We start from the raw sequence: 24072 nt of genomic DNA on the forward strand, positions 1-24072 counted from the left end.
GCTCAGCTGTGTTGTGTAGTACTAGTTTATACATGGATTTTTGTCACACGTGTAGATTGTTGGTAATGAGGTCACTGTGGATATCACAGGTGGAATTGTCTAAAGGGAGGGGTTATTTCTGATACCTTGGGACAGCCCCCCAACCAATCCTGATTGAGTAGGATGTATAAATATGTGCTAGTGTTCACTTGTAACATTATATATCTTGAGAAAGACGCTGCTGTCGAAACGTTGCCAAACAAAATTGGATTCAAGACTGGGAGTGCTGCAGTTTTTCATCAATTTTTTGGGCTAGCAAGGGGGCCCTCAGGTCGGGGCCTGGCACTGCGAGCACCGCCGCTGTCCTGTCTTCACTTTCTCCAGTTAGGGTTGCCACCCAGCCAGTATCTCACCGGCAAGGCCGGTATTTTAGTGGCCCTGCTGGCAATTTTGTATTTTCCTAACAGGACTGCTACTAATGAGCACTTCCATTGCGGAGCGCTTATTAGTGTAGCCTTTACCCCCCCAACTCCTCCATTTGCTCATGCTGCTGACTGGAGGACAGGACCTGCGAGAAGTCATCACACTGGAGCGCAGGTCCTGTCCTGAGCTTCCAGTCAGCAGGGGGTGCTCACAGTGGCGCGAGCGAATGGAGGAGGCGATTTATTTTTTTTGCAGAAACAGAGAAGGGGCATTATACTCAATATATTCATAGATGATTTCTAGGCGATCAGCTGGGAGCAAGTCGTGTGATGATGGACAGGAGGCTCCTCGCTATGTGAGCAGATCGATTTGTACACATTTATTCATCAGAGTTCGGGTCTATTCACACGTCCGTTTTTTCTTTCCTGATCTGTTCCGTTTTTTCAGGAACAGATCTGGACCCATTCATTTTCAATGGGTCCTGGAAAAAAACGGACAGCTCAATGTCTGATTTTTTCCAGGACCCATTGAAAATGAATGGGTCCAGATCTGTTCCTGAAAAAACGGAACAGATCAGGAAAGAAAAAACGGACGTGTGAATGGACCCTTATTGTGTAACAAAGATGTCCCCCCTCGGGCAGTCTGTGCACCTAAAGAGAAATCTATGACCGGTCAGAGCTGCGATAGATTTCTAGCTTCATTTCAGTCAGAAAACGGGCAAGGATTTACATAAATTTGTTGGGGTGACTGGTCACGCCCATTTTTTTTTTTTTAAAAGGGGCAGTTAAAAAGTCGCAAACAGAGTTTGCAACTTTTTAACACCACGTTTCAGAAGCAAGGGAAATGATAAATCTCCCCCTCTATTCATGGCTTACATCCAGTGGCACAACTAGAAATGACTGAGCCCCACAGCAAGTTTATGAACAGGGTACCCCCCCAGAAACATATGTATGATACATTAGCATCACATTCCTGTGTGGGACGGGTAGTGACCTCTCTTTACTGTTGGGACTGGGGGGTTCTTTCTATGTATAGCAGTCTGAGGGGCTCTTGTCTCTATGGGAACACAGGTGGGCGGGGGATGTCATGTGACTGCTCCTCTGAACATGCTTGCTGCAATGCCTGCTGGGATATTTACTTTCACTTTGCAGCTGCTCCGCCCACACAGCCGGTATGAGGGAGCTCCTCCAGGGAAACGTGTCATTTTGAACAAGTTAGAAAAATGACCTATAGCCAGCACATTTAGCAGGATATAAATACTTCATAGATTGGGCTATTGTCTGGGGCACTTTGAATTTTTGATACTTAGGGTGGCCGACCCCTTTAAGTATGGGAAAGTCAGGAAAATGTTGTCTGTGTGAAATGTCCTATAATTTTTCTAGGTTTAAGGAGGACCTGTCACCAGAAAATGCAGTGCAATCTGCAGGCAGCATGTTATAGAGCAGGAGGAGCTGAGCAGAATGTATTTTTGTGGGAAAAGTCAGTAAAACCTGTAATTTATACCTTTGCTTTTTCCACCATCTGTGAAGGGATACTGGTACAGTGAGGAGGGGTTATCAGTGATTAATGGCATTGCGTACATAAAGGGCCCTTTACACCGGGCGAGAATATGCCAGATAATCGCTAACAAGCATTCCTAGGAACATTTGTTAGCAATTATCTGGCGGTGTAACAGTGCCGATGAATGAGCATCAGTTATGCACAAAACATACCTTTCACCTACTGGTGAACATTATGAATTATTCAACAGTATATAACAAAAACTAAAATAGTTGTACCTGTATGAGTTCTACGGTGCATTACTAAGAAGTGCTTGAACTTGAACACTTTTCCACAGTCCTTGCAAACTTCAGGACTGGGCTTTTTTTTGCCGATCGCACGCTTTGATGATTGACGTTCTTCACCAAGTCTATAATCTTGCAGCTTAACGGACCTCCGTGGTCTGCGCTTGCTAGGTCTCTTTAGTACTGGTTGTGGTTGTTCTTCTGGAGGCTTGGGATTTAAGTCACACGTCACCTCCGCAGCAAAATCGGCGACCTCCTGCTCGTGTAAAATGTTTCCATTGGAATAACAGGTGTCCTCAATACTTTCCGGGACATCTCCTTGGTCCATCTGCTTCTCCTCAGCCTGTGTGTTGGTCTGATCACTGTTTTTCCTTGGTCTTCCTCGTTTACGCTTTGATACAGGATCATCTGCTTCATCTGTTGCTCCATTATCAGATGCGTCGGCCTCTCGACTGTGTAGATTCTCAGATGCGTCGGCCTCTCGACTGTGTAGATTCTCAGATGCGTCGGCCTCTCGACTGTGTAGATTCTCAGATGCGTCGGCCTCTCGACTGTGTAGATTCTCAGATGCGTCGGCCTCTCGACTGTGTAGATTCTCAGATGCGTCGGCCTCTCGACTGTGTAGATTCTCCTGATATTCCGCATACGCTTTCACCAGATTGTTTACTTTCAAGACCTGTGCAGTTCCCACGATTTGCTTGAGCCATTTTTCACTCACGTGTACACTTCCAGTGTAAATGAACTGCAGCAAGGTTTCAAAAACCTCACACACTATTCCTTCTATGACGTATATTGACTGGCCGATATTCTCCTCATCGGCAAACATCGTGGAGAAGTATTCACTGGTAGCAGCGAGCAGAGCTTTGTGTGCCCGATACTCCACATTCTCAACTACGAGCGTGATGTCACACAGGAAGTTCTTTTTCCTCTGCTCCTCCAAACTGGAGAGCACGGTGCCCGTATGACCACTCGAGTGGATATTAATCCGCACTTCTGCCTCTGACTCCACCTGAGGAACAGTGTCCTCCATTGTTTGAAGAGGCCTACAAAATAAAATAAAAAAACATTGAAATTTAACCAGTTCAAAAGCTCGCCCTTCCTGACCAGGCACATTTTCTGTTTTTCAAATGGGGTTTCCAGGCTCCTGATATTGATGACCTATCCTAGGTCATTACTATCTGATCAGTGAAGGTGTGGGGTGTTGGAACCTCACCGATCAGATATTAAAGGGGTTCTGCACTTTGTTTTAACTGATGATCTATCCTCTGGATAGATCATCAGCTTCTGATCGGCGGGGGTCTGACACCCGGGACCCCCACCGAACAGCTGTTTGAGAAGGCAGTAGCGCTGCGGCCTTCTCACTGTTTACCGCTGGCCGAGTGACGTCACGACTAGTATCACCTAGCGTGGGCGCGGCTAAGCTCTGTTCACTTGAGTGGAGCTTAGCCCTGCCCAGGCCAGTGATACTAGTCGTGACGTCACTGGGCCAGCGGTAAACAGTGAGAAGGCCGTGGCGCTGCTGGAGCCCCGCTGCCTTCTCAAACAGCTGATCGGTGGGGGTCCCGAGTGTTGGACCCCCGTCGATAAGAAGCCGATTATCTATCCAGAGGATAGATCATCAGTTAAAACAAAGTGCAGAACCCCTTTAAGCTGTTTTCTGCAGCCTCTGATGCTGGAGCTAATACTTTGAATGGAACAGGGTTACTGCAGCTCAGCATCCATTGAAATGAATGCAGTAACCCAGCACGGCCACCACACTTTGAACGGAGCTGTGCTTCCTGTTCCATTCATAGTGCTAGTTACAGCAGGGAACAGCTGATCAGTGGATGTCAGACCCTTGATAGGATATTAATGACCTATTCCTGAGGATAGACCGTCTATATCAGGAGCCAGGAAAACACCTTAACTTTTTGACACCCTTGAAAACTAGAACTTTTTTTTTTCTGTTCGGCTATGTAAAGAATTTTTGTGCCTTTATGCGGTGATACATGGCACTTTACTTTTATGCCATTTTTATTATTGCACTTTGTTTTTATTTATACCCAGAAAATATGAAAAATATAGGAGAAAATAGTATGTTTTTTACTTTTTATTAGAGCAAAGTGCAATTAAAATCCTTTTTTGTCTAGAAAAATGACATCTTATTTCAATAGCAGCCATTTTGATATAGGGGGATATATACTTTATGCTCACTTTTTTTTATCTTAATTTTTTTAATTTATTTTTTACAATTTGTAGCCCTTATTTTTGTTGGCCTATTTCTCCTGTAACTTAGCAGACATATTAGCCCCAGATACAGGGTTAAGACAGCACCTAGACGTTTTAGCAAGGCTCACTGCAGAGCTGATCTGGGTCTGCTAAGACTCAGCAGCTTGTGCAGAATACCTGTCCCCCCAGCAATTACGTGACAGCTAAGGATACTTTCACACTTGCATTATTCTTTTCCGGTATCGAGTTCCGTCCTAGAGGCTCAATACCAGAAAAAAAACTGATCAGTTTTATCCTAATGCATTCTGAATGGAGAGCAATCCGTTCAGTATGCATCAGGATGTCTTCAGTTCAGTCACTGAACGTTTTTTGGACGGAGAAAATACCGCAGCATGCTCCAAAATTCTGGAACACTTGCCAGAATGCCGGATTGGGAATTATTTTACATTGAAATGCATTAATGTCTGATCCATCCCAAGTGTTCCGGAAAAACGGATCCGGTTTTGCGGTCTGCGCATGTGCAGATCTTAAAAAATGTGAGAAAGATAAATACCGGATCTGTTTTTCCAGATGACAACTGGAGAGACGGATCCGGTATTGCAATGCATTTGTGAGACGGATCCGCCTACTAATGTTGTCCGTTTGCATACAGATTGCCGGATCCAGCAGGCAGTTCCAATGCAACGTTATATTTTCCTACCTCATGAGATTTCCCTACCCTTGTCACTTCCGGTCGCACCGGACATGACGTGAGGAAGTGTGCCGCGCAGGCGCACGACGGGGCAGGGAAATTTCACAGCAGAGTGCACATGCGCCAGGAGCCTCGCCAGCGGTTAGGGTAGGGAAAAATTATGGGCCATTGCGCAGGCGTGGTGATTGGATGGATGTTCTCAGCTGGACACCGGCCGACACTGCGCATGCGCTGGGAGCCTCACCAGCGGTTAGGGAAGGGAAAAATTAAGTACGGGCCAGTGCTTTTCCCTAGCCTAACCGCTGGTGAGGCTGCAAGCGCATGTGCAGTGTCGGACGGTGTCCAGCTGAGAACATCCATCCAATCACAGCGCCTGCGCACTGACCCATAATTTTTCCCTACCCTAACCGCTGGCGAGGCTCCCAGCGCATGTGCACTCTGCTGTGAAATTTCCCTACCCAGTCGTTGTGCGCCTGCGCGGCGCGGCACACCCCCTCACGCCATGTCCAGTGCGACCGGAAGTGACGAGGGTAGGGAAATCTTACAAGGTAGGAAAATATAACGTTACACCGGCGATGGAACTGCCTACCGGAATCCAACAATGCAAGTGTGAAAGTACTCCAATAATGCTACACTCTATTCTGGTTGCATGCGTTTATCATCTGCTGAAGATGGAATTCAAGAATATGCTGCTATGATGATGGGCTTGAGTTTATTTTTTAAAGTAACTTAATTTGCTTTAAAATGTCAACTACAGAACTTTAACCCTTCAAATACGTAGTACCGTAACTTTTTTGTTTTGTTTTTAAATCTCATTCCAAAGGCCTTGATTTTTTATTTATTTTTTCAGTTCTATTTTTCTGGCCTTGTTTTATGCAGGGCGAGTTTAATTTTAAAGAGGTACCATTTTGGAGGTCTATGTTAATCTTTATGGAAGGAATGAAGGAAAAAAACAAAAAAAACAAACAAACAATTATGTCTTAAAAAAAGGTTGCCAAGAAACAAAAACATTGTTGCTTTATTCCAAAAACAGCACCACACCTGTCCATGAGCTGTGTCTGGTATTACAGCTCAGCTACACTGAAGTGTTTGGAGCTGAGCTGTAATACCACACACAACCTGTTGACAGGTGTGGTGCTGTTATGAAAGAAAGCAACTGTGTACAGTTCTGGGCTCCTGTAAACAAGGCAGACATAGCAGAGCTGGAGAGGGTTCAGAGGAGGGCAACTAAAGTAATAACTGGAATGGGGCAACTACAGTACCCTGAAAGATTATCAAAATTAAGATTATTTAGTTTAGAAAAAAGACGACTGAGGGGGGATCCAATTACTATGTATAAATATATCAGGTGTCAGTACAGAGATCTATCCCATCATCTATTTATCCCCAGGACTGTGACTGTGACGAGGGGACATCCTCTGCGTCTGGAGGAAAGAAGGTTTGTACACAAACATAGAAGAGGATTCTTTACGGTAAGAGCAGTGAGACTATGGAACTCTCTGCCTGAGGAGGTGGTGATGGTGAGTACAATAAAGGAATTCAAGAGGGGCCTGGATGTATTTCTGGAGTGTAATAATATTACAGGATATAGCTACTAGAGAGGGGTTGTTGATCCAGGGAGTTATCCGATTGCCTGATTGGAGACAGGAAGGTTTTTTTTCCCCATAAAAAGGGGTTGTCCGGGTTCAGAGCTGAACTCGGACATATCCTCTTCTACTCCCCGGCAGCCCCCCTGACTTGAGCATCGGAGCAGTTCATGCTCCGATGCTCTCCTTTGCCCCGCGTTAAATCGCGCAGGGCAAAGACATTTTTTGGAGATCCGGTGACGTACCGGGGCTCTCAATGGGGCTGCCAGGAAGCCCAGTGACGTCACTGGCACTGATGGGCAGGATTTAGCGCTGCCCTAGCCAGTAAAACGGCTAGGGCAGCACTAAAGCCCGCCCATCAGATCCGGTGACATCACACACTGAATCTTCCGCCCGGCAGTGTGTTATGATAAACAAAAGAGCCCGTGCCCTGCACAATTTAGTGCAGGGCAAGGGAGCGCATCGGAGCATGAGATGCTCCGATGCTAGTCTCAGGGGGGCTGGATGGGTGAAAATAAGGGTATGTCCGGGTTCAGCTCTGATCCTGGACAACCCCTTTAAGTGGGGAAAATTGGCTTCTACCGCACAGGTTTTTTTTTTGCCTTCCTCTGGATCAACTTGCAGGATAACAGGCCGAACTGGATGGACAAATGTCTTTTTTCGGCCTTATAAACTATGTAACTATGTTAACATGTAGCATAAATAACGCATTACCTTTATTCGTGGGTCAGCCCAATTACGTTGATACTAAGTTTGCACAAACAAACAAAAATAATTTTGTTTTTGTATCACCATTTTCTGGGGAAGCGACCTTTGAACTTTTCTGTCAGCGCCGCGTGAGAGCTTTTTATCCTGCAGGACAACATGTCGTTTTCATTAGTACATATGACTTTTTGATCACTTTTTGGGTGGTAGAAAGAAAAATTGCAATAGTGAATATTATTTTTGTCCAGCATTCATACATAGATGTAGAGATACCAAATATGTGTAGGTTTATTCACCCCCCCCCCCCCACACACACAATTGTTAAAAATAAATAATATAGAAAATAACCGCTAGCAACCCATCCTAGAATGTGAATAGGACAGGGTGCATCCAGCTGTGGGGGTTGCAGGACCTCATAGCGCTCTGGCACATGCATCACAGTGGAGATTGTTACTTCATCTGACAATGTCACACAGGAAATCTTCATTACCAGTAATGATACGATCCTGCGTGTGATATGTAGTCATGGCTGAGCAGTCTGACAGGTACAGAGTGCAGTATTACATCCTTGTTATAGCGATAAGGCGATCCTGCCCACGTATCTGTCAGGCTGCTCAGACATGACGACATATCAAACCCAGGATCTCATTACTACTATCTATTGTACAGCAGACCTCCTGCTGTAATAAAGATAGTAACAAGGAGATCCTGTGTGCGATATGTCATCATGTCTGAGCAGCCTGACAGGAACACTCACTACTGTACTGCAGGCGCCAAAGAGCAGTGTAATTAAACAAGGCCCCCCACCGCTGGATGCAACCCATTCTATTCACATTCTAGGAGCCCATTTAAGGCCCAAAATAGGTCTGACACAAAGGGGTTAAAGGGAGTGTCGCCACTTTTGACCATGCCAAACTGCTGCTGGCACTTTCTATGGGATGGAAAGAGGAGGACAAACAAGTGTGAATATGCAGCTTAAGGGTTTTCCAAGATTTTATTTTACTGATCGGTGGGAGTCCGACAGGCCTTCTCCATGCTTGCTAAGCACAGCACAGCACAGTGCAGTACAGTACACTGTGTAACGGCTGTTGCTTGGTATCGCGCTCAGCTCCATTCACTTGAATGGGGCTAAGCTGCTCCTAGGCCACGAGACAGATGAATGCGTTGTCATTGGCCTAGGAAAAGCAGAGAGAAAGCTGAGGTGCTACTGCGAGGGCTGCTAACTTCTCAAACAACTGATCGGCGGGGGGCCCAGGTGTCGAACCCCCACCTATCAGATACTTAAGACATATCCATAGCAGAGGGATGGGCTATATAGCAGCTCAATGCGGAGAGCACTTTACCGAGAGGCTCCACTCTGGACACTTGGAAGACCAGAAATTGGCAGAATAAAACCTCACATTCTCCCTACTCCTGATGAGAAAAGCTCCACAAAGGGTATGTTAGTCCTGCTTTCCCTAACCCCGACCTAGGGCTGTCAGCAGTTTAGCATGTGCTGACGGCCTCCCTTTAAAGGGGATGATCAGGTTTCAGAAGTCGCCATTATTTGTGTACATAAATATATTATATATATGCGCCCACAACCATACACACAGTACCTGGAATCTCCACTGGGCCTGAATGTGGCAGTATGCAGTCAGATCCGCAATGTCAGCCCTGAAACAGATAACAGCGATTATAGTTACTTCATACCTTCTCCATTCATGTACATAGCTGCTGTCAAACGTCTGCTGGTTGCCTTTGGCAAGACAGCTGTTTATCTGCCCTGTGCTGTCAGACGTGATCTAACAGATTAGGCTATTTTTACACTCGTGTTTGGTGCGGATCGGTCATGGATCTGCACAGACGGATCCGCACCGATAATACAACCGCTTGTATCCGTTCAGAACGGATGCGTTTGTATTATATCTTATATAGGCATGATGGATCTGTCTTGAACACCATTGAAAGTCGATGGGAGACTGATACGTTTTCTATTGTGCCAGATTGTGTCAGTGAAAACGGATCCGTCCCCATTGACTTACATCGTGTGCGCAGGCAAACTGATGCATTCTGAGCGGATCCTTATCCATTCAGAATGCATTAGGGCAAAACTGATCCGTTTTGGACCGCTTGTGAGAGCCCTGAACGGATCCGTTTGCATTATCTGTAACGTAGCCAAGACGGATCCGTCATAAACACCACTGAAAGTCAGTGGGAAGTCAGAGAAAACTGATCCGTCCCCATTGACTTGTTTTGCTTTGCATCCCAGGACGGATTTACTCTCCGGTATTGAGACCCTATGACCTATGATCTCAATACCGGAAAATAGAAACGCTAGTGTGAAAGTAGCCTTTAGACATGTAACAGGTGCCAACATACTCCGGCTTTCCTGAACACAGCTTCTGATGCAGGTGGGAACTTACCCTAGAATGCAGCTTTAGGTGTGAATGGAGAAGAAAACCTGCTGCGACGCATAATAATGCATAAAGGAAAAGCTAACAACGTGCATCATAGGACAAACGCAGCGTCTCTCTCCGCTGTCCCCGTTATCACAGGTATTTTATAACGGTATCAGACGCAAACTCCCTCTACAGTGCTGACCCGGTGACCCGCGCGCGGAAGGACCGGAAAGGAAAGCGGAATGCCGCTATTCAGATCAGAAACACAACCTGGGCGCATGGAACTGTGCGGTAGCGACCGAGACAACTCGCACCGCTCCGCGACATGAGCCTTTTCTTACCTGGATACAGAACCGAAGATTCGACACAGTAGCGGATGACATCATTTCCACGTGACCGCGCGCCGTGATGGCGTCACTAGGCGCGTGACCGCGCCCACTCCCCCCGAAAACAACGGAAGTGTGGGCGGCAGATTCAAATCAGAAAGGTCAGGTTCTACTGTGGTGGGAGGGGACGACGTGCTCTGTGGAGGAACTACGCTAACGGGTGTTCAGCGCCATCTAGTGGTGAAATGAAAGTACTGGATTACCTTTAGACAAAGGACCTGACTGGGGATTCGTACAACGTTCCTACTGCTGTCCGCACAAACAGGGCTGTTGATGAGAATGTATTAGTAGTATATTCTTCTGATTTTAACCCCTTAGTGACAAGCCTGTTTTGGGCCTTACTGACCAAGCGTTTTTCTTTTCTTTTTTCATCGTCCCCTTCCAAGAGCTATGTATTTTTTCGTCCATGCAGCTGTATAAGGACTTGTTTTTTTGCAGGACAAGTTGTCATTTTTATTGGCGCCATTTTGGGGTTTACATAACTTTCTGAATAACGTTTATTAACTCTTTCTGGGAGGGAGATGGGGAAAAAACAGCAATACTGCTACTGGGTTTTTACGTTATAAATATTGCAGCGTTAATTTTTCGGCATGAACGACCCAATATCGTTATTCTCTGGGTCCGTACGGTTACAGTGATACCAAGTACAAATTGTTTTTTTTTTAATGTTTTTTCTTTTTAAAAGAAGAAAATGTTTTTGCATGCCTGCATCCAAAGACGCATAACTTTTAAATTTTTCTTCCTACAGTGCTGTGTGAGGGGTTGATTTTTGCGGGACGACTTGTAGTTTTCATTGGTATCATTTTGGGGTAAATAATACTTTTTGATCGCTTGTTATTAAGGTTTTTGGTTGGCGACTAAGAGTAAATTAGCAATTCTGGCATTTTATTTTTTACAGCGTTTACCGTAGGGGACAATTTTTATGATATTTGTGTAGTGCGGGTGGTTATGGATGCGGCGATACCAAACATGTCGGGGAGATTTTATTTTTTTATTTTTTTTCATTAAAAAAGCATATTTTCAACGGAAAAAAGCTTTTCTTGCTCGTTGGGGAACACAGAAGACCATGGGTATAGCTGTTGCTGCCACTAGGAGGCGACACTAAGCCCTTCCTGCAGACACTGCGCTAATCAGATAGTGTCGCAGACTGTTGGCTGCCCATGCACACACCCCACCCCATCACATGTTTTCACCAGCGCGATGGGCAGATTCATTGGTGGCCGTGCGGGTATCAGGGTAAGTATAACCTATATGAGGGGCCCCGGCATCAGGGGGGTCATTATAGTGGTTGGATAACCCTTTAAAGGAAACCTGTCACCAGGATTTTGTGTATAGAGCTGAGGACATGGGCTGCTAGATGGCCGCTAGCACATCTGCAATACCCAGTCCCCATAGCTCTGTGTGCTTTTATTGTGTTAAAAAACCTTTTTGATCAATATGCAAATGACCTGATATGAGTCCTGTGTCCGGAGATGAGTCAAGCGGAAAGGAGCCCAGCACCGCCCCGCGTCCTCCGAATCTCCTCCTTGCTGGCAGACGTCACAGAGCTGGAGCGCCGAAATCTCGCGATGCGCGAGCTAGCGCATGCGTAGTTTGTTCCAGCACAGGGAATGAACATGATGCCGACACTGCGCATGCGCTAGCTCGCGCATCGCGAAATTTCGGCGCTCCAGCTCTGTGACGTCAGCCAGCAAGGAGGAGATTCGGAGGACGCGGGGCGGTGCTGGGCTCCTTTCCGCTTGACTCATCTCCAGACACAGGACTCATATCAGGTCATTTGCTGTGGGGACTGGGTATTGCAGATGTGCTAGCGGTCATCTAGCAGCCCCATGTCCCCAGCTCTATGCACAAAATCCTGGTGACAGGTTTCCTTTAATTGTAGGATTAGGGTTGCCATGTTTATTATGGCATTATTGTATCATGTAATTTAACATATAAAAATAAATAAATCTTGTGTTCGATAAGCAGCGGTAGCTTACACACTATAAAAAAGGGTACCGGTGCTTTGTCCTATAGTGTGCAAACATGACCACCACTGCTGGATTGCAGGGTGGTCATAACCATGGAAATGAGTAGTGTATAATGTGATGGAGAAATAAATCCAGTCAGTAAAGGAGACAATATGGAGAATCACAATAAGTGGCTTGTATTAACTGTCTACATGAAAAATTATAATTTGCTGAAGTGAGACATCCCCTTTAAAGGGAGTCTGTCACCTCCATATGGCCATATACAGCACTTACATGGCTCTGTAGCACACCTATACAGGATTCTAATGGTACCTTTGTTATATTCTTTAGACATCCAGAAGCAGGAAAAACGACGTTTATTTCATATGTAAATGAGCACTCGCAAGTGCCCAGGGGCGGTGTTCCGTGTGTAGGTGCCCAGGCTGCCCTGCCCTTTTACCAACTACTCCTGCCCCAGTCTCTTCCTTTGCCCGCCCTCCTATTCCCTTGTATCATCCCTAGGTCCGGCCGAGATCCCGCGCACTGCTTCACCGGCTGGCGCATGCGCACTAGTTGAATTGATGCCGTACCCAAAATGGGCATTGCAGTGTGCATGCCCCGGCCCGGCGAAGCAGTGCGCAGGCGCGGGATCTCGGCCGGACCTAGGGATGACACAAGGGAATAGGAGGGCGGGCAAAGGAAGAGACTGGGGGAGGAGTAACTGTTAAAAGGGCAGGGCAGCCTGGGCACCTACACACGGAACACCGCCCCTGGGCACTTGCGACTGCTCATTTGCATATGAAATAAATGTAGTTTTTCCTGCTTCTGGAAGTCTAAAGAATATAACAAAGGTACCATTAGAATCCTGTATAGGTGTGCTACAGCACCATGTAAGTGCTGTATATAGTCATATAGTGCTGACAGACTCCCTTTAAAGGGTTAAGAGAGAGGTAATGGTCATGACCAAGTGAGGAACATTTTGCTGCAGTGCTGTATGTGCACAACTACCGTATTTTCTGGTATTGAATGTGGGCTGGTGGGGTTTGGTTGCCAGGGTTGTTTTTTAGTCCAAGTGTGGCCATGATATAACGCATCCGACACTCTGTTATTTTAGTTTTTTGTACCTTTGACAAAGCAGGAAAACAAAAAACGGAATAAATGTGTGAAGACAGCCTTACACATAAAGAGCCTCTTTTCATGTGACTCTTTCTGTAAGTATGCTTTCACATGTTTTTCTGCACTTTTGGTGGCTTTTTTGCAGGTTTTTTTGTGGCAAAAACTCCAACTCCAGTTGGTACCTGAAGGTCTACAGGAGATATGAAATGCAGGCCAGACAAAAGTATTTATGTTAATTAGGTGGTATTTTTTCTTTTTTTTCTTTCTGGCTTATTTTCAAAAGCACAGCATGCTGTAGCTCTTGGTGTTCTTTCAGGTGTCTTCACATCACCTTCTCTATGGAGTCAAAATGCCGTGGGCAAACACACCATTTGAAAAAAAAACAGGCAAAGGACAGGCAAAAAAAAAAAAAAAAAGGGGTGAAAAAAAACACAGCCTAAAAAAAATCAACATGATTATTCTGGTATTTATTTACTGGCTGCTGCGTTGTTTCTGCCTCGCATTGTTTTCGATAGGAGGTGGAACTGAAGATCGGTTACTAACTTATGCTGCCAATGGGCGTAACTATAGCCATAGCACTAGAAATCACTGGGCCCCATAGCAAGAATCTAAATTGGGCCCCCATTCCCCTTTTATAGCCCCTCCCACTACCCATTCCAGGCCTCTCTCTTTGTTCCATGAACTATGTTTGCTGCTGCGTTTTATAATTTATGCCATCAGGGCCGGATTGGGATTACAAAACAGGCCTGGCACACAGGTATAATAGATGCAGTGTGTACAGATGTATAGTGTATACAGCAGTGTACTGATATGTGAGGTTCGAGGTATAATATATGCAGTGTGTACAGGTATATCGTATATACAGCAGTGTATTGATATGTGCAGTACAGGGTATATTATATGCAGTCTGTACAGATATATAGTATATACAGTAGTGTAATGTGATCTACGAGGTATAATAGATGCAGTGTGTACAGATATATTGTGTATATATAGCAGTGTACTGATATGTGAGGTACTAGGTATAATAGATGCAGTCTGTACAGGTATATAGTAAATATAGCAGTGTACTGATATGTGAGGTATGAGGTATAAATTACAGCTCGTACCTCACATATCAATCCAATACTGTATATACAATATACCTGTACACACTTCATCTATTATACCTCGTACCTAACATATCAGTACACTGCTGTATATACAATATATCTATACACACTGCATATATTATACCTCGTAGCTCACATATCAGTGCACTGCAGTATATATTATATATCTGTATATATTGCATCTATAATACTATTTAATATATGCAGTGTGTGTGTGTATATATATATATATAGATGTGAGGCATACAAGGTATAATACTGTAGATGCATTGTTTATAGAAATATGTGGTCAGTTATGCATTATGGTCACTGTGTGGGAGGTACATGAGGTAGTGGTCACTGTAACTGTCTGAAGTATTATACATACGTGTGCAATCCGTAAAAACAGGGCGTGGGGGGGGGGGATGACAAGAAGTGGAGGACCTCCTCTTACCACTCCATTCCAGTCTGTATAGATCAATGCAGAGCTGATTGTGAACTTCTAATACTTGCTGTTAGGGGTTGAAGGACCTGTGATAATGTCATCACAGGTCCTGGCAGATGTACCTTTCAAACCTAGGAACTACACCATTTTTGGTGCAGTTCCTTTGCTATATCCTGCAGGACCTGTGATGCTGAAGATGATGTCATCACAGGTCCTGGCAGATGTACTGTTCTAACCTGGGAACTACACTTTACACTGTGCAGTTCCCTTACAGGACCTGTGATGACATCATCAAAGGTCCTTTAGCTTTAGAAAGATAGACAGGAGCAATTAGGGGGTGGGGCCTCTCCTCCACTGCGGGCCCCTCTTCCTCACGGGTCCCATAGCAGCTGCGTGGTTTGCCTATATGGTAGGTACGCCACTGCATAGCACTTGTAGGGTCCAGAGGTTGACGGGACCCAATAAGGTGCAAGAACATGTACCTTTTTGTTCTGGAATAACAATATGATGGCTTTTTGCTATAATGTGTTTTTTTTATGTATTGTTCTATTATACATACCTTTAACCCAGGGGTGTACATAAAAATCACTGGGCCCCATAGCAGGAATCTAAATTGGCCCCCCATTCCCCTTTTATAGCCCCTCCTTTTGTTCCATGAACTATTCTTGCTGCTGCGTTTTATAATTTATGCCACCGGGGCCGGATTGGGAATACAAAACAGCCCTGGCACACAAAAGAGGTATAATAGATGCAGTGTGTACAGGTATATAGTATATTCCCTAGTGTTCTGATATGTAAGGTACAGGGTATAATATATGCAGTGTGTAAAGGTATATAGTATATACAGCAGTGTTCTGATATATGTGAGGTATGGGGTATAATATATGCAGTGTGTACAGGCATATAGTATATACAGCAGTGTACTGATATGTGAGGTATGAGGTATAATAGATGCAGTGTGTACAGATATATAGTTTATACAGCAATGTACTGATATGTGGGGTACGAGGTATAATAGATGCAGAGTGTACAGGTATATAGTATATACAGCAGTGTACTGATATGTGAGGTACGGGGTATAATATATGCAATGTGTACAGGTATATAGTATATACAGCAATGTACTGATATTTGAGGTACGAGGTATAATAGATACAGTGTGTACAGGTATATAGTATATACAGCAGTGTACTGATATGTGAGGTACGGGGTATAATTTATGTAGTGTGTAAAGGTATATAGTATATACAGCAGTGTACTGATATGTGAGGTACGGGGTATAATATATGCAATGTGTACAGGTATATAGTATATACAGCAGTGTACTGATATGTGAGGTATGAGGTATAATAGATGCAGTGTGTACAGATATATAGTATATACAGTAGTGTAATATGTGAGGTACGAGGTATAATAGATGCAGTGTGTACAGGTATATAGTAAATACAGCAGTGTATTGACACCTCATACCTCACATATCAGTACACTGCTGTATATACTATATATCTGTACACACTGCATCTATTATACCTCGTACCTCACATATATAGTATATACAGCAGTGTACTGATATCTGTACACACAGCATCTATACCTTGTACCTCACATATCAGTGCACTGCGGTATATACTATATATCTGTACATATTGCATGTATAATACTGTGTAATATATGCAGTGTGTGTGCATGTATGTGTGTATATATATATATATATATATATATATACACAGAGCAGTGTATTGATGTGAGGCATACAAGGTATAATACTGTAGATGCAGTGTTTACAGAAATATGTGGTCAGTTATACATTATGGTCACTGTGTGTGTGTGTGAGGTACATGAGGTAGTGGTCACTGTACCTGTCTGAAGTATTATACATGAGTGAGCAATGAGTAAAAACAGGGCATGGAGGGGGGGGTAAATGATGAAAAGTGGAGGACCTCCTCTTACCACTCCATTCCAGTCTGTATGGATCCATGCAGAGATGCTTGTGAACTTCTAATACTTGCTGTTAGGGGTTGAAGGACCTGTGATGATGTCATCACAGGTCCTGGCAGATATACCTTTGAAACCTAGGAACTACACCATTTTTGGTGCAGTTCCTTTGCTAGATTCTGCAGGACCTGTGATGTTGAAGATGATGTCATCACAGGTCCTGGCAGATGTACTGTTCTAACCTGGGAACTACACTTTACACTGTGCAGTTCCCTTACAGGACCTCTGATGACATCATCAAAGGTCCTTTAGCTTTAGAAAGATAAACAGGAGCAATTAGGGGGCGGGGCCTCTCCTCCACTTCGGGCCCCTCTTTCTCACGGGCCCCATAGCAGCTGCGTGATCTGCCTATATGGTAGGTACGCCACTGCTTTAAAGGGGTTATCCCATCATAATGATCACTGTTAAATCTATTAATGATTTGACAGTGATCATTTTTGTAAATATACTTTATTAACAAATTCCCACCGATTAGGAGAAAATTCATCCCCACTTACCTCATTGTTGTGACTCGGTCTCCCCTGGTTACGACCACCGCTCTTCCGCAAAATCCCGATGGTCGCGCTTGCCCAGAAGACTTCTTCTTTTCTCCCGGCCGGGCCACTCGCTGTCCTGAACGCGCACGCTGCCGCGCACGCTGCCGCGCATGCGCGACGGTGACTTCTTCCCGGCCAGAATAGTACAGAGATGCGAACGCGCACGCCGGCTCTGTACTATACTGGCCAGAAATAAGTCACATTACGCATGCGCGGCAGCGTGCGCGTTCAGTCCAGCGCGCGGCCGGGAGAAGACTTCAATCAAGATGAAGCCCGCCCCCAGCCAGAATCCAGGAAGTGAACGCGCGGTGGCAGCAGGTAAGTATAAAAACGCAAAGTGGGATAACCCCTTTAACCCCTTCTACCCAGGGCCAGTTTTCGCTCTCCTGCCCGGGCCATTTTTTGCAAATCTGATTTGTGTCACTTTATGTGGTAATAACTTTGGAATACTTTTATTTATGCAAGCCATTCTGAGATTGTTTTCTCATGACACATTGTACTTCATGACAGTCATAAATTTGAGTCAATATATTTCACCTTTATTTATGAAAAAAATCACTAATTTACACAAAATTTTGAAAAAGTTGCAATTTTCTAAATTTAATTTTCTCTGCTTTTAAAACAGAAAGCGATACCTCATAAAATATTTATTACTTAACATTCCCCATATGTCTACTTTATGTTGGCATCCTTTTGTAAATGTAATTTTATTTTTTAGGACGTTAGAAGGCTTAGAATTTTAGAAGCAATTCTTTAAATTTTTAAGAAAATTTTAAAAATCCACTCTTTAAGGACCAGTTCAGGTCTGAAGTCAGTTTGTGGGGCTTACATAGTGGATATCCCCATAAATTACCCCATTGTAGAAACTACACCACTCAAGTTACTCAAAACTGATTTTACAAACTTTGTTAACCCTTTAGGTGTTCCACAAGAATTAAAGGAAAATGGAAATGTCTAAATTTCACTTTTTTGGCCTCATGCACACGGCCGTGTTCCGCGGCCGAGAGTGGCCTGTGGTAACATGGCCTGGATTCCTGTTGAGAGCAGGAGCGCATGGCGTTGGTTGCTATGACGCTGTACGCTTCATGCCGCAGCTGCACTACAGTAATACACTCGTAATACACTCGTATAGTGTATTACTGTAGTGCAGCGGCGGCATGAAGCGCACTGCGTAATGGCAACCAATGACTCCGTGCGCTCCTACTCTCAACAGGAATCCAGGCCGTGTTACCACAGACCGCTCTCGGCCACGGAACACGGCCGTGTGAATGAGGCTTTTGGCAGATTTTCCATCTTAATCCATTTTTTTCCTTAACACATCGAGGGTTAATAGCCAAACAAAACTCAATATTTATTGCCCTGATTTTGCGGTTTACAGAAACACCCCACATGTGGTCGTAAACTGATGTAAGGGCACATGGCAGGGCGCAGAGGAAAAGAAACGCCATATGGTTTTTGGAAGGCAGATTTTGCTGGACTGGTTATTAGATGCCATGTCCCATTTGAAGCCCCCCTGATGCACCCTTAGGCCCCTTTCACACGGGCGAGTATTCCGCGCGGATGCGATGCGTGAGTTGAACGCATTGCACCCGCACTGAATACCGACCCATTCATTTCTATGGGGCTGTTCACATGAGCGGTGATTTTCACGCATCACTTGTGCGTTGCGTAAAAATCGCAGCATGCTCTATATTCAGCGTTTTTCACGCAACGCAGGCCCCATAGAAGTGAATGGGGTTGTGTGAAAATCGCAAGCATCCTCAAGCAAGTGCGGATGCGGTGCGATTTTCACGCACGGTTGCTAGGAGACGATCGGGATGGAGACCCGATCATTATTATTTTCCCTTATAACATGGTTATAAGGGAAAATAATAGCATTCTGAATACAGAATGCATAGTAAAATAGCGCTGGAGGGGTTAAAAAAAATAAAATAATAATTTAACTCACCTTAATCCACTTGCTCGCGCTGCCGGCATCTTGTCTGTCTCCTTCTTTGCTGAACAGGACCTGTGGTGACGTCTGTCATGACCGGCGTACCGATCACATACGTGACGCAAAGGGAGGGGAATGGGAATGCCAAGTCCAAGGGAGAGGGAAAGGTGGTGACCCCTAACTCAGCTTGAGGCTGGCACCTGACTGCCCTCACGTCCCTAGACGGGTTTCTCACCCGTACGCCGATCACGTGCCTAAACCCTGGCTTTCCCTGAGATGAGCCCTACGTAGTGAATAGGGCGGTGGGAACACTAGTCCGCACCACTAACACTAAAGGGAAACACCAAGGAGAGGACAGACAATACAGACAAACATATAATCCCAGGTGGGTGACAACAGCGGACAACAAAAGCCCAACAGGGATCCGGAGGGTAATGCTCTGGAACAACAACCAGGAATCACAGCTACACAGCTCCAGTGGGTCAGTATAGAAGTCCAGGCAGGAAGCTCTATATCTGGCAACCAGAGAAGTGGGAGATGGGAATATAAGGAGGTTGGGATTGCTGGACAAGAAACAGCTGAGGAGGAGAAGCTACGGATCCCTGAGTGAGCCAAAAAGGATTGCAAGGCAAACCCGCTGCAACTTCCTGACCCCGGGTATAACGGAGTCAGACGTGGCTCTTGACACCCTCGTGACAACGTCACTCCGGTCATCACATGATCCATCACCATGGTAAAAGATCATGTGATGGATCATGTGATGACCGGATTGATGTCACCACAGGTCCTGTTCAGCAAAGGAGACAGTAGGAGATGCCGGGCTGCGCGATCAAGTGGACTAAGGTGAGTTAAATTTTTTGAAATTTTTTTTTAACCCCTCCAACGCTATCTTACTATGCATTCTGTATTCAGAATGCTATTATTTTTCCTTATAACCATGTTATAAGGGAAAATAATACAATCTACACAACCCCGATCCCAAGCCCGAACTTCTGTGAAGAAGTTCGGGTTTGGGTACCAAACATGCGCGATTTTTCTCACGCGAGTTCAAAACGCATTACAATGTTTTCCACTCGCACGGAAAAATTGCACGTGTTCCCGCAACGCACACGCACATTTTCCCGCAACGCCCGTGTGAAATTAGCCTTACAGTAGAAACTCCCAAAAAGTGACCCCATTTTGGAAACTAGGGGATAAGGTGCCAGTTTTATTGGTACTATTTTGGGGTACATATGATTTTTAATTGCTCTATATTACGTTTTTTGTGAGGCAAGGTAACGAAAAAATTGCTGTTTTGGCAGCGTTTAAATTTTTTATAACCTTCATGTTAGATCATGTGCTATTTTTATAGAGCAGGTTGTTATGGATGCAATGATATCAAATATGTGTACTTTGTTTGTTTCAGTTTTACATAATAAAGCATTTTTGGAAAAAAAAATATGTTTTGTGTCTCCATTTTCTGAACGCCATATTTTTTAAATTTTTCTGCTGATTGTCTTGTGCAGGGGCTCGTTTTTTGCAGGAAGAGTTGATGTTTTTATTGGTACCATTTTTGGGTACATATAATTTTTTTGATTATTCATTATTACATTTTATGGGGCAAGGTGACCAAAAAATTGGTTGTTTTGGCACAGTTTCTAATTATTTATTTTTAAAGCGTTCTCCTGAGGGGTTAGGTCATGTGACAATAATAGCATTTTTGAAACAAAAAAAAAAGATGTTTTAGTGTCTCCATGTTCTCAGAGCTATAGTTTTTTTTAATTTTTTGAGTGATTTTCTTATGTAGGGGCTAATTTTTAGCGGGATGAGTTGACGGTTTTATTGGTACCATTTAGGGGGACATACGCCTATTTGATCACTTGGTGTTGCACTTTTTGTGATGTAAGGTAACAAAAATGGCTTTTTTGACATATATATATATATATATATAAAGAAATAAGTACACCGCAGCACATCCGTCTGGTGAAAAGTGGTGGGATCCTTTATTCACCCAGGTAGCGACGTTTCGGTCCGCTTACTGGGACCATTTTCAAGCAATGCATACATTACAATTGTGGGTTTTTATGTGGTCATCTCAATTTACATACATAAATGGTACTTAAACAAAATAGTGCAAATAAAATACAATACATTTTGAGTACATACATCCGAACATCATATAAGAGAGACAATGCAGTCAAATGCATGAATACATGTAGTTCAGATATAGGAAACCATCAGTGCATAAAATATATACTTATAACACTAAAGTGATGATCAGAATTAAATAATTGTCACCTGTAAATGTGACGTTGTAGGAGGGCCTGGTATGGAATCGGGCAAGCTCAGGTTACAGGTGGACACAGGGTTCCGTGCTGTGTCTCGTGGATGCGGCGTCCCGGAACTAGATTTGCGCATGTCCGTGACGTCGTTGAAAGGCGGTCACGTGTTCACAATGGTGTGTCACATGATCGCCGCGTCACCGGCACTATAAACAAGGTGTTACGATATCAATACAAAGTAGCATCTAAGGTCAAATGTCATTCAGGAGGCTTTTCCCAGGGTACAGGGTCGGGTGATGTGCTATCAAGCGATGCACTATCACTCGGGTTATGTAAATGAGGGAGGAGGGGGCAGCATCTGCTGATGCCCTAACATTCCCTACATTAACCCTTACCGGGCAAAAGACTTCCAGAATTGACCATAACAAAAGAGGAAAGCGCATACAAAAGACGCATTCATGTGATTACAAAAGAAAATGCAATGTAGTCCGGGATGAACCGCGCATATCCAGAACATCTGTCCTCCTGCTGAGCTGAACCCTTCCATCCATAGGTCCTATATGTGGAATAAAAAAGTGAAAAATGTGAATAATAAAAAAATATATATTATCCAAATATATTTTGGTTAAAAACATAACAAATTTCTCATTACTGGGATCGACAAGGATACAAGAACGTGTCATCATATGAATAACCAAGGTTTATACTCTACATTTAGGCCGTTCGGCTTGATAGATTGTAATTTAAAGATCCACTCGGATTCACGCTTTTTAAGCATTTTAATGCGGTTACCTCCTGTGCGTGGCAAGGGGACATGGTCTAGGATCATGAACTTGAGATCACTTTCCCCATGTCCCATATTCGCAAAGTGATGGGAGACTGGCAAATCTTTTCGCTTTTTTCGTATCGAAAAGCGATGCTGATTAAAGCGGGATTTGAAGTCACATGTGGTTTCACCTACATATAAAAGCTTGCAGGGACACCATAGAACATATATAACGTAACAAGAATCACAAGTTAAATAAAATTTAAGTGGATATGAAACTCCAGTGTTCGGATGGATGAAATCACGTCCCTTCACCATGTACTTACAATTTACACAGTGAAGGCACGGATAACTGCCACACTTTTTGGGAGCTAGAAATGACTGATGTACACCTTTTTGCGAGCCTATGTCATTTTTGACTAGTTTATCCTTAAGATTACTAGCCCTCTTATATGACATTATAGGTCTATTATTAAGTTCAGGGATATTTTTGTGTTCGGTGCCTAAAATTGGCCAGTATTTATTGATAATTTTGCCTACATGTGTACTGGCTTCACAAAAGGTGGAAACGAAGGGTATTTTTTGGGATTGGTCCCTCTTTGTACCATGGAAAAGATCCCTTCTTTCTCTCTGGTTGATGCGGCTTAATTGTTGTTGTAGGACTGATACTGGATAATGTCTCTGTCTGAATGATTGTGTCATTTTGTTTAAAGTGCTGTCAAGCGTATTAGTATCACTTACTATCCTCTTGACTCTAGTAAATTGGCTATACGGTAGTGACCGCACCATCGTCCGAGGATGAGCACTGTCATACCTCAGGACGGTGTTGCGGTCAGTAGGCTTCGTATAGACCTCGGTTTTTAGCAATGTCCCAATACGTTTGATATTAACATCCAGAAAATGCAGCTCACTGGCGGAACTTTCCAAAGTGAACTGTATATCCGGAACCAAACTGTTCAAGTATGTATGAAACATGTGTAGTTCGGCAGCTGTGCCCGTCCAGATGACAAAAATATCATCTATGTATCTCCACCACCCCAGCACATGGCTGAAGTGGTGGGACACATAGACGTACTGTTCCTCCAAATGAGAGACGACCATGTTGGCGTACGTGGGGGCCACATTCGTCCCCATGGCCGTCCCCCTGACCTGCATATAATAATCATCACCAAAAAGGAAATAATTATTATACAGGATCAGCCGTAACAATCCAAGAAAAAAAGTTTGAGCCTCAGTAGAATAGTTAGAATGTGCTAGGGCCGATTCTACCACTGCTAAACCGATGTTATGCTGTATAGAGGTATACAGACTGACGATGTCGAAGGAGGCCAATATGGCGTCCTCCGGCATCGTCACGTCTGCTAACCTACTAAGAAAATCCGTGGTATCCTTAATGTAAGATTTAGATGTAATTACATATTCCTGAAGAATTTTGTCTAGAAAAATAGATGCGTTGCTTAAGAGAGAACCACGGCCAGAAACAATAGGTCTGCCGGGTGGGCACTGTAAACTTTTATGGATCTTAGGTAACAAATAAAATAAAGGAGTAACTGGAAAATCTATAAGCAAAAACTCGTTCAGCTGTTCGTCAATCAGGCCTGTTTGTGTGTATGTATGTAACAGCAATTTTAATTCCCGTTGGATATTTAATTCTGATCATCACTTTAGTGTTATAAGTATATATTTTATGCACTGATGGTTTCCTATATCTGAACTACATGTATTCATGCATTTGACTGCATTGTCTCTCTTATATGATGTTCGGATGTATGTACTCAAAATGTATTGTATTTTATTTGCACTATTTTGTTTAAGTACCATTTATGTATGTAAATTG

General features: G+C 43.9%; 1 protein-coding gene across 2 annotated transcripts in view; it reads right to left on the reverse strand.

The window, feature by feature from the left end:
- Nucleotides 1-10167, reverse strand: part of ZBTB24 (zinc finger and BTB domain containing 24) — a 58241-nt gene extending 48074 nt beyond the window's left edge. For both annotated transcript variants that reach the window (XM_040428861.1, XM_040428860.1), the window contains exons 1-5: nucleotides 10099-10167; nucleotides 8975-9032; nucleotides 7386-7523; nucleotides 2797-3229; nucleotides 2181-2631 (exon numbers count right to left, since the gene is read on the reverse strand). In XM_040428861.1, coding sequence (XP_040284795.1) covers nucleotides 2181-2631; nucleotides 2797-3216 — 871 coding nt within the window. In that variant the 5' untranslated portion in view covers nucleotides 3217-3229; nucleotides 7386-7523; nucleotides 8975-9032; nucleotides 10099-10167. The remainder of the gene's footprint in view (nucleotides 1-2180; nucleotides 2632-2796; nucleotides 3230-7385; nucleotides 7524-8974; nucleotides 9033-10098) is intronic.
- Nucleotides 10168-24072: the final 13905 nt, after the last annotated feature.

Source organism: Bufo bufo, chromosome 4 (genome assembly GCF_905171765.1).
Source record: "Bufo bufo chromosome 4, aBufBuf1.1, whole genome shotgun sequence".
Classification (NCBI taxonomy): Eukaryota; Metazoa; Chordata; class Amphibia; order Anura; family Bufonidae; genus Bufo; species Bufo bufo.